The sequence below is a fragment of the Camelus dromedarius genome, chromosome 15, assembly GCF_036321535.1.
Source record: "Camelus dromedarius isolate mCamDro1 chromosome 15, mCamDro1.pat, whole genome shotgun sequence".
Classification (NCBI taxonomy): domain Eukaryota; kingdom Metazoa; phylum Chordata; class Mammalia; order Artiodactyla; family Camelidae; genus Camelus; species Camelus dromedarius.
In genome coordinates, this window is record NC_087450.1 from 38311397 (window position 1) to 38323410 (window position 12014).

General features: G+C 43.0%; 1 protein-coding gene across 2 annotated transcripts in view; it reads right to left on the bottom strand.

The window, feature by feature from the left end:
• VIT (vitrin) overlaps window positions 1–12014 on the bottom strand; it is a 92470-nt gene that overhangs the window by 46157 nt on the left and 34299 nt on the right. For both annotated transcript variants that reach the window (XM_010999646.3, XM_031466840.2), the window contains exon 4: window positions 1917–2073. In XM_010999646.3, coding sequence (XP_010997948.1) covers window positions 1917–2073 — 157 coding nt within the window. The remainder of the gene's footprint in view (window positions 1–1916; window positions 2074–12014) is intronic.

Here is a 12014-nt window from a genome sequence, read left to right on the forward strand (position 1 = left end):
TGGAATTGACAGCACAGCTGAGCTGAAAAAGTCCTTAGATCGTTCCCATCAATACCCTTCCTGCCCTGCAGGAATGAGCGTTGCCATTTCCTGCTCTCGCCACTTCATGGTGAGCCAACAATCTTCAACCCTCAACTTCCCAACAACTCAGAAGGAGAGAAAATGATAATAAGACTCGACAAGAAAAGCACTTCATCACTTTACAATCATTCCCACTAACAGCATCTCACTGGGCTCCCCCAGCAGACCTCCTGGCTGTGGGGTGGAGGGAACACTCTTACTCCCGCTTCACAGAAACAGGCCTAGGCAGGCTGGGGGACTCACTCCAGATTCTGTAACTTCTAAATTGCAAGGTAGGGACTTGAAACCAGCTTCCAGGTGGCCTGGAATCCTGGGTTTGTCCCACTGGGTCACAGTTGCCTCTCAGGGTTCAAAAGCCACAGGCAACTCCCAACACCGAGTCCTCAGCTCTCTCGCACGTCTTCACAACTCCGCCCTCCCTTCTCTGGGACTGCCATTCTCAAGGTGGGTCTGGTCAGAAATCAGCATGAAGAGTGCTCTGCATGGGATGGACTCTGTTGTCCCATCTCGGAGAACTGTCCCTCCTCCCCAGGCCTTGGTCCCACTTTAAATACAGAACTTAGTTCAGGACAAGACAGGGCCAAAATATGCCTTAAATATGTTCATTATCCCTTTGGTTTGAAGGAATCAAGTGGATCACTCATAATAAGACATCTGGTTATCATCCATTGTATGAAAATTAAATCCTTTAAACTCAGTATTGAACTTCTAAACCAAATCGTGCTCTCTCCAGTTTCCCGGTTCTGACAGTGGGGGACTCTGGCAGAACAGTAATGGAAGGTCCCTCACACACTTTCTACTCATGTTCTCTGTCTGAAATCCTGCCTTCTAAAAACAGGCTTGTTCTGTTTGTGAAACACAGAACTGGTAGTACCCAAAATTCCTATCTGTTTTCTCTTAATATAATCAAGTGACCGAAATGCAAGTAAAGAAAAGGAAGAAGATACCAGAGGCCTGAATAATTAAGAAACTTCATCCAGTATCCAGCAGCCAAGCATAGACTTTGAGCAAGTCTCAGAGCAGTGCCGCATGGTGGTTAGAAGCGCAGGGGCCAGAATTGGGTTCGAATCCCCCCTGTGATACTTGTAACATAACTTCAGAAAAGCTATTCAACCACTCTTCACCTTTAACAGGTGGGTAATGGTGGTAGATACCCCACAGGGGACCTGTGAGAGCTGAGTTAGATAACGCAGGTGAAGTGCTTGACACATTAGCCTTACTACCAAGGATATTAAGTAAGCATGCATTTCCCTGTTTTGACTCCAAGCCTCAGCAAAAGAGGCATGAAGATTCTGTGAAGGTCACTTTTGCTTCTCCCCATTTAGGCAATGGCATAGTCCAAAGCATGTCATGTTTCCTGTCCCCCTTCCTGGATCCCAAACTAACAGCTGACCAGGTAGGACCATCTGTCACTCTCCTTCTCACCTTTCCTGTTCCCATTTGTCTCCAGGCCATCAACAAGAGCAGTGATATTTCTTCTCTAAACTTCTGGGGCTTTCTTAGTCACGTCCCTGTTATTTCCTTGCTCAGCACTTATAAGCAGGGAAAAAATGCTTTACATCATCAAGAACTTTGGTTTCCTTGTCATGAACATGAAAGAATAGGGTTCTCCTCCCCTCCCTATGAAGGTGTACAGAGAAGTCTGAGAGAGATCTGAAGGGAGATCCAGGACCATGCACAGATTCTGGGTCATCCCATGGGACAGGGTTGCCAGATAAAATTCAGGATGCTCAGTTAAATTTGTATGTTTTTGCTCGCTAATCAGGCAGCCCTGCACTGGGGGCTCCCTGCCCACACCCTGATTGCTAGTTCTTAAGTAGCTCCGAGCTACCCACCTGTGAACCGCAGCGCCACACACACTGGAGTAGGACGCGTAGACGTCAGTGCCATAAACGTGGTACCTGGGGTCTTGGCATCCTGCTGGACATTTCACAATGAACTCGGGGTTGATTATCTTCCCAGCTTTCACATCACAGTTGATCTGAGGCACATCTGGGAATGCAAAATGAGGTCAAAATTACACCTTGTGGTATCAGCTTATATATGGGGTGACTGTTAGGTCATAACTGTTCATTTACTTAATCTCTAAAAGCCAGAGCCTGGGCTGACCCTGGATTTGCCTCCATGTAATGAAAGCAAAGAGGTAATTCAGGGCATTCCTCAGACCAAAAGAGCAATCACCGTCCATTACATTTACCTGCTGAGAGTGAGAACCAGAGGCTCATCGCTGTGCTGATTCAGGCAATTAATTAATTGAAGAAGAGAACTCTGGGAAAAGACCCACCGCCAGTGGCCAGAAATAACAGCTTGAATCCTGGTTTTTCAGATGCTCTGGAGCTAGCCCAGGGGAAGAGGAAGCTCTCAGAAAACTTCACAGGAGGAAGGAAAGGTACTCTGGAAGGGATGGGTCTTGGGGTCGGGACTGGCTGGGACAAGGCAGGTGGGTCTGCGGCAGCAGAGCCCCGGTGCTGGAGCTGCTGGGAGCATGGAGGTGGGAATGGCAGGGGGTGGGGGAGGTGGGAGAGGTGGGGGGTGGCAGGAGTGATGGTGGCCGGGCCGGGTGAAGGAGGCTGGGGTGCTTGTGTTCTGTGTGGGAGGTGAGACTCGTTGGAAGGTTCTTGGATGGGGAAGATAGGTCATGAAGGTGATCTTCTGTCTTGGTCCTAGAGGATGGGTCCTAGATCCGAGGACAAGATGGGAGTGTATTCTCTAGAAGGGACTCTGAAACATGAGCACAGTTCAAAGAGTAAACAGGCTTGGGAGGGATATGAAAACCACCAGATGTGGGGGCTGCCTGGAAGAAATGGGGTGTTTATCCATGAGAAGTTGAGAATTTGGGGGCAAGTGATAGCTGTCTTCAAAAGTAGGACTGTCATGTGCTCTGACAGCAGAGGACGGAGCTAGAACTAAAGGGGAGATTTTCTATGGAGGCAGATTTTGCCAAGAGCTTGCTAGTGGTTGAAGCTGCCCTTGAAGGAATGGGCTGGAAGTACACAAGCGCTGAACAGTGGAAGAGGGGATTTTGCCATCGGGTAGGAGGTAGAAAGAAAGCCCCACCCGGTGGTAAGAGTCTGTGATTACACACGTGGAGTCGGGATCTCTGCCAGGCCACCCATCCTCTAACTGGGTTATTGAGATGGTCTCAGAGTTGTTAATGGCTTCCAGCTGTATCCAAAACGCATACTTTTTTTTTTTTTTTAACCCTTGTGTGTCTGAATGGAACAGAGTTGCATTGCATTCAGACTGGAGAGAGAACTGAAGTCAGAACTCCTGCTCTTTTCCTAAACACCCCTCCCAGACGATCTTGGCTACTCAAGGCTGGGCCAGCATGGAAGTCCTTCTCCTGGGAGCCTGGGGGCTGAGTGTGATCACAGGCTAAAACAATTTGCGGTCTACATTAAGAAGGGGAGCACTGTGCTTAAAACAGTTTTGTGGTTTCATTCTCCCCACCACAGGCTGCTTCCTCTCCAAAGTTATTTTCTTTTTATCTTTCATTCTTTTAAACCCTGGTACTCGAGGCTGCGTTGACTATTTTGAGTCTTAGAGGATTGTTTTTAAAAAGGCAATTCTGGGTCTGCAGACGCCGATGTAGTCTCTCCTTAAATTAGGTCGTTGTTGGATCACTGGGTGTAACGCAATGCATTCAGCTCTCCTCCCTTCGACAGATCACTGCCCCACTCCTGAATGCATCTCCTCCCTTATATGTAAAGAAAATGAAAACATTCCTTCTTGGCTCTTAGTTATATGAAATAGAAAGCGACAAGTTCTGTGACCTGGGATTCAATCTGCTCATGACTTTGGCATCCTGAGATTTTGGATCACTGTGAAATTTTGGATTGCCAACCCAACTCTTCTGGAGTTGTAAACAAGGCTATATCTAGAAGCTTATTGTGTGAGTGTCATAGAATGACTGAACTTATTCAAGATAGGTGCAGTAGGATTTTTCCATGAAATAGATGGTTTAAAAAGACAAAGGGAAAAGTCTCACACAGGATTCTTTTGCCGCCTGCTAATCAACTCTCCCCCACCCCGCCCCTTCTTGTAGGGGGCATTTGTTTTCATCTGTTTGTTTTGTCTTGTTTTTACAAAGACCTGGAAAGTCCCTTAAATAAGATCTGCTTTATCAGCACCCAACTGGATCAGAAAAATTGGTGAATTCACTGGTCCCCCAGGGGGTAAAATGAAATCAAGCGCATATGCTCAGGCACTTTGGAAGAACAGGGTGCAGTGACCAAGTGTGGCTGAAGGTCAAATATCTGTTCGATTTATACGAAAATTAAGCTGGAGAAAGTGAGCTAATTAAAATTTCAGAGTAATTGCCAAAATCGTTTGAAAGTATAATATCTAAACCCAGCCGGCAAGAAGCAGTCCTCTGCATCTTTTTGGCTGCTCTTTGAGTATATGGAAACCATGGTTTATTTCTTTACAGTTTTTCCCAGCTATTTGTGAAGTAGTCTGTTTTCTTGTAACCTTCCAAGAATCATCCATCCATTCATCTAAGGCCCAAATGAAATGATCTATCTTTACATTTCATCTGGGTTCTTTCCAACTAGTCCATCTTACATCTTAGGTTTTCCTTTTCTCTCTCCTCCATTGCTTAGGTTCATTTTGATCTCTCTCTGGGTTTCATCTCAAAAGTGCAGCAATAAGACTGCCTTAAGAGGGCAAGTTAAATTTAAGGCGGCACAAGAAGTGTCCCTCTCAGGTCTGAAGGAAGCAGGAAGACAATTATTTGGCAAATACCCAGAGACTTGAGGGATGGGGAATGGGGCATCCCCACGATTAACTCCGGGGAGAACTTAGAAGTCATAAAAAGGTTTACTCCAAGGAGCATTTGGAGAAAGCAAGAAGAGAGCCTTTTTGCAGTCCTTCCGGGGTGGACCTTTGTTGGTGGAAGTGAGGGAACCTTGGGCTAAAGTCACAGAGATCCTGGGGGAGCCCAAAGCTGCCTGAGTGGATACTCTGCACCGAGCTCCTTGGCCACCTGCTCTGCTTCCACCTCAAATGATTCCTTCAGGTCACCTTGCCTTCTCACGGCTTTTATCATTTTCTTGACAGAGCTCACATTAGAGCATCTCAGAATCTGCCAAGGATTCCTTCCCAGAGGCCCTTGGCACAAGCCACAGGGAAAAGAGAACCATTTGCAACCCAGCTGGTTAGAACTAAAGGATAACATTTAGATGCTGCTCACTGAGGTCATGTGTTTGCTGTACTGATGGGGTTTCTGAGCAAAACTGGTACTGTCTGAGCCATTCTTTTCATGCAACATTGGAATCTTAGAAGCAGAACTGCAAATATTTCTACTCTAAGAAACATTTGTTTCTGAGTCATCTCCTTCCTGATCTAATAACAGTGACTAGTGGGTGATGTCACATACAGTAAAGCAATGATGTAGCAGACCAAATCAAACTGTATACTCTGCTTCTGATTTTCCGTTCATCTTTTCAGTAATCCCAGGCGAGCCATGTTGCTTCAGAAAGACAAAGTACCTAATCAGTTAGAGAAAGCCATTGTACGTTTGCCTCCTGGCTGCTAATGAGAAAGAATTGTTATAACATAAAAGCACTTATGAATAAACAGTTTTGATATGAAACTTAATTTTGTTGGACTGCGATGTTCAACTAGAGTAACATCCCATTTTTAAGAAAGTTACGCAAAAATGTTAATTTAACGAAACAAAATGACCGTTAAATAGAATTTGAAGATGACGACTGCCTTCTCCTTGATCCTGACACCAGTGACCCGATCATGTTAATTCTTCCTTTGTAGCGAATTCTTTTGCAAAGCATTCTTTTCCATTTTTCTTAAACAGTCTTTGACCACATTGAATCTTTGGTTAAAAGCTATTAATACCTTTCTGCTGCCTTAAGGAAAAAATTCCAAAAAAATTTTTTTATTGAAGTATAATTGCTTTATAATGTTGTATTAGTTTCTGGTGTACAGCATGATGATTCAGTTATACATATATATATATATATGTATTCTCTTTCATATTCTTTTCCATTATAGGTTATTACAAGATGTTCAGTATAGTTCCCTGTGCTATAGAGTAGGACCTTGTTGTTTATCTATTTTATATACAGTAGTTTGTACCTGCTAATACCAAACTCCTAATTTATCCTTCCCCCTTTGTTTTTTTTCTGTGAGTTTGTCTCTGTGTTGTAAATAAGTTCATTTGTGTAATTTTTTAGATTCCACACATAACTGATATATGATATTTGTCTTTCTCTGTCAGACTTCACTTAGTATGATAATCTCTAGGTCCATCCATGTTGCTGCAAATGGCATTAAATTTAAATAATTTCATAAAAATCTTGGTCATAAAAGATTTCTCAAGAAAAATATATCAAACAAATATATTTTGAGGGAAACCTAGGAGGTGTGATGGAGAGTTTATGAAGACAAACTTAGTAAAGGATCATTCCGAGCTCAAGCTTTAAGCACATCAAAAAGTCTGTAAAGGTAGGTCCTTCTAATCAGTGTTTTTGCCAGGCTTGAGAAAATAACCTTTATCCACACGCCACAGAAGGACAATGATGAAGGAGTGATTGACTAACAGAGCTTAATTTACCTGTGGCAACACAGCTTTTGGTCATCTGCCTCTAAAAACAACCTACTTTCAATTTACAAAGGACTCTAATGTGCATTTTTTCCACTTGACTCCCACAAAGCCCTGAGAGGCATATTGTCCTCATTTTCCAGAGGGGTAAGCTGACTTGCTCAAGCTCAGGTCCCAAGTAAGAGGCACAGTCAGGACCTGAACTTGAACTCTGTGGCTCTAGACCCAAAGCTTTGCCAGCTCCACCTGGTTGCTTCTTCCATTGCCGGAGAGGAGTTAAATTGTTGCTTCCCCTCTCTAATCCTACAGGGTGTTTCTGAACTTGAAGACCACTGACAACCACCAGTGGGTTAATGCAAGGTATCTTGCAAACAGGTTGTGTGTATTTGCGTGTGTGCACGCGCCTGTATATATCTGGGTATTTATCCCAAACTCCTGCAAGGCAAATCTTCTAGCACAGTTTTCCTTGCACTGTTTTCCTGTTTGTCATAATTGCCATAGAGAGTTTATTCAACTAAAAATCTGCAACACAGAGAAAGTCTGTCTCCCCTCTCACCTACACACCAGAAGGAAGGCTAGAGAGCTAATTCTCTTCTTTTTTCACAGTCTGAGAAAGGGCACACACACCAGTCTGTGTGGAGAACACACTGGTGTTGGTACCAAGTATCCAGGGAGCAAGCAAACACTGGGGGTTACTTACAAGTTGCTACAGCTAACAGCATGTCAGCCTACTGAAGAAGCTGTGTGCGTGTTATACCCAAATCCTACAATCACAGAACTGTATTTTCATCAGTATCCAATGCACTAAATAACCAAGTCCCAGAACAATTACCTCTTCATGCTGAGGCAGTACCTCTGGGAAATATCCACCCTTTCAAGGTTGATTGCAAAAATCCTTCCATGTCTTACAAGGTATTAAGTTTAGCTTATTGGAGAGAAGTAAATGTGAATTAAAGGTTGTGCATTTCACCCCAAGTTAAGACAATTGCAACAGACTCCAATGTAATGAAACCATTTCAGAATGTGGCTTCAGTGCCTGTGGGAAATATTTTGCTGTTGTTTATCTGGCTGATTTTTGTCTTCCTCACGTAGATTTCCTGCTCAGAAAACTCTGTGTTTCCCACCCTCTAAAGAAAGGCAAAGAATAAAGCTTCTCAGACTGGCATTGCCTGGTCCTTACCCACTTTCCAGCTGCATCTCCCATGACTCCCCCACGCACAAAACCAGTCATGCCTCGCAGGGTTTCCAGACCCCACCTTCCCCGTGATATCTGAGCTTAGTCCACCTGGAAAGCCCTCTCACCTACCTCTGCCTGTAAAATTCTACTTATTTTTCATGTCCTACCTTAAATGCTCCTTCAAGAAACCAGTCTGTGTCCTACTGTAGATCCCTTGTGATTCTTGTACAGCATTTATCACAGTTCGCTTTATTTTACAGTGTTTTGTTTTATTGTGTTTGTCCATCCACCCAACAAATACTTAATGAGCACTAGTTACGTCTTCATGGTACTTTTGGTCTGGTTGAGAAGACAGACTGTACAAAAGAGCTCTCATGACAACGTGTAGCAAGTAGACAGTAGAGGAAGGACAGCACACACAGGAGCCATCCAGGCTAGTGTTTTACGTGTGTTGGCTCTGGGAGCTGGGCCCAGGAAGGCTTTCCCTTGCATGATTTTATTTCACTTTGTACAAGAGCAGGTGCTCACTGAAGTCAGAGACTTCGCAGGACGATTTGGAGTTAATCATCACGGCTCTCACCTGCGTAGCACTAGCTCCTCTGACCCCGCTGTGAATTAAGGCCATTGCTCCTGGAGCTCTTCTGGGGCTTCCTTACATGGAGAAAAGCTACTGAGATTTTCCAACTTAAAAGTTTTTCTCTCTCAGCACAGACATTCTGCCAAGCAGGGATTGTTCTAGAGTTGGTGGTGGACACAATTTACGGGGAAACAGATGATGTGTTTATTACAGTATGGGCTGAAAGCTTCATGAGTTGAAGAGTAGGCCTTTTTTTTTTTTTATTGCAGTATAGTCAGTTACAATGTGCTAATTTCTGTTTTATAGCATAATGTCCCAGTCATGCATATATATACATATATTTAATATTCTTTTTCATTAAAGATTATTATAAGATATTGAATATAGTTTCCTGCACTATACGAAGAAATTTGTTGTCTATTTTTATATATAGTGGTTAATATTTGCAAATCTCAAACTCCCAAAGTTATCCCTTCCCACATCCTCTCCCAGTAACCATAAGATTGTTTACTATGTCTGCAAGTCTGTTTCTGTTTTGTAGATGAGTTCATTAGTGTCCTCTTTTTTCTTTTTCTTTTTAGATTCCACATATAAGTGATATATGGTATTTTTCTTTTTCTTCCTGGCTTACTTCACTTAGAATGATGATCTCAAGGTCAATCTATGTTGCTGCAAATGGCATAATTTTGTTTTTTATGACTGAGTAGTATTCCATATATAAATATTACCACATCTTCTTTCTCCAGTCATCTGTCAATGGACATTTAGGTTGCTTCCATGTCTTAACTATTGTAAATAGTGCTGCTATGAACATTGGGGTGCATGTATCTTTTCATATTAGAGTTCCCTCAGGATATATGCCCAAGAGTGGGATTGCTGGATCATATGGCAAGTCTATTTTTAGTCTGTTGAGGAATCTCCATACTGTTTTCCATAATGGTTGCACCAAACTACATTCTCACCAACAGTGTAGGAGGGTTCCCTTTTCTCCACACCCTCACCAGCATTTATTGTTTGTGGACTTTTGAATGATGGCCATTCTGACTGGTGTGAGGTGATATTTCATTGTAGTTTTGATTTCCATTTCTCTGATAATGAGTGATACTGAGCATTTTCTCATGTGCCTATTGGCTATTCATATGTCTTCATTGGAGAATTGCTTATTTAGGTCTTCTGCCCATTTTAGGATTGGGGTTTTTTTGTTGTTATTGTCATTAAGTTCTATAAGCTGTTTATATATTCTGGAAATTAAGCCTTTGTCAGTCACATCATTTGCAAATATTTTCTCCCATTCTGTAGGTGGTTGTTTTGCTTTGCCTGTGGTTTCCTTTGCTGTGCAAAAGCTTATAAGTTTAATTAGGTCTCATTAATTTTCTTAATTTTTGCTTTTATTTATGTTGCCTGGGTAGACTGCGCTAGGAGAACATTGCTAAGATTTATGTCAGAGAATGGTTTGCCTATGTTTTCTTCTAGGAGGTTGATAATGTCTTGTTTTATATTTAAGTCTTTAAGCCATTTTGAGTTTATTTTTGTGTATGGTGTGAGGGAGTGTTCTAACTTCATTGATTTACATGCTGCTATCCAGCTTTCCCAACACGACTTGACAAAGAGACTGTCTTTTCTTCATTGTATACTCTTGCCTCCTTTGTTGAAGATTAGTTGACTGTAGGTCTGTGGGTTTCTGGGCTCTCTATTCTGTTCCATTGACCCACATGTCTGTTTTTGTACCAGTACCATGCTGTTTTGATTACTATAGCTCCATAGTATTGTCTGAAGTCTGGGAGGGTTTTTCCCTCCAGCTTTATTCTTTTTTGAGGAGCAGTCCTTTTTGGAGTGTGGAATCTACACATAAATGAAGTTAACCCATAAAATTCATAAGGTATCTTGACTGCCTTAGGGGAAGAGTTTATGAACATACCTAAACCTTTCAATTGTTATTTGTGTCCTTCAACGATTAAGTAAAATGCAATCCCATTTCAGTCATTTGTTAGAAACTGAGTAGTTTTATGCTGACTAAAAATACCAGTGAGGTGCCTATGGATTAGGTTGGATCTATGGCTCCAAAACACAGCAAGAAAATGAGAGCCTTGAAAAGGTCACCTCTGCAAATACACTTGGTAAAACTCTCATTTTGTACAGTACAATAAACTTCATCCTGCCCTATACAGCAGATTAATTTGCTAAGATATTAACTTCTGCTTCTTCTCATTGTATTTTTACCCCTTACTATTGTAAGAAGGCAGTCAGACTTTTGTGTTCTCTTATCTCAAGGTTGCAAGAGAGAGAGCAGTGCTGCCTGGTGACTCTCCCTCAAGGCTTTAGGAATTGGTCTCTCTGAATCCTCCTTGTTTGAGGGGATTGGGCTCACTTAGCCCAAAGAGTAATGGAGAGAAAATGATCTTCCCAGACTGGGAAGGTGGGAGTGGGCGGGTAGGTCCCAGGAAGGGCCGTGCCCTGTTCCCTAGCAGCTGCCTTGGATGGGCATCACTTTGGAGCAGTTCTGGGTGTGGGGCCCTTGGGGTGGACCCTTAGGCATGAAGTGTCCCCACATTTGCTGAGATCCTACCATTCAGGAAACAATGGAGCTGCTCAGCTTCCAGGAATAACACAGGCTTGGGCACTGAGCGGGGAAGGGCTGTCCCTGAATGTTGTAGATTACACAAGGCTCCTACGGACTGGAGCAGGGAGGGAAGAAGCCCCTGTAATGATGGAATTTTAATTTCTCAGCCCTTGGCAATTGGCAGTTTGGAGTCAGAGTTGATTTGATGTAGAAATTAAGAGGATGTGATAAGCCAAGGGCCAGAATAAAATTATACCCAATACAACTGTGTACATGAGAGCAAAATACCAATTTGGAATGAAAGTTGTACATGGGTGGGAGGAGGAGAGCCGGAAGAACTAGTCCCATTTCGTTTTTTCATCTTTGCTTTCCCTTTTGTAAAACCCCCATGCTGGATTATTTTCAACATGTATGACCTGGATCCAAAGAGCCTCCAGTGGAGATGAGCAATATCTTGAAGGGCCCCTGGGGGCCACAGGTAGACCAAAAAAAAAAAAAAGAAGGAAAAGGAGATGAGAAGGAAATGAAATGAAAAAGGAAAAGGAAGTAGGGAAGAGAGAAAGTGACAATTACCTGAAGTAACAATAACCCTATGTGTAGATTCCCTGGTGTGGCAGGTGGTCTCAGGCCAAGCCAAAGGAAGATGCTCATGCTGTTTACTCCTTTTCTCACTTTCCCCACATCTCTTCTACTTTATGTCTTCAGACAGCCCTTGAGCATCTTAACACCTCATCTGCCTGCAGGCAACTTCATTCCTAAATCCTGCCTAGCTTGGGAAGGGTCATTAGGAAGGCATCTGGGGTTGAGCCTTGCATATACCTGAGTTTCAAATCTGGCTCTGCCAACTCATGGCACTGTGTCTCGGGCACTGGATCCTCAAGAACTGAAAGTAGTGCTCCATGTGTGGCAGGTGTCAGTAAACTGTCCACCGACCAAAACTCTCAAATGACCTCCTCCTTGTTATTTTACCTTCAGACCCCTGGGTGGTGAAGATTTTTAGTCCTGAATAATCACTGGTGAAAATTGAAGGCTGGCTAGAAAAGAGGCAGAGGGCACTGAA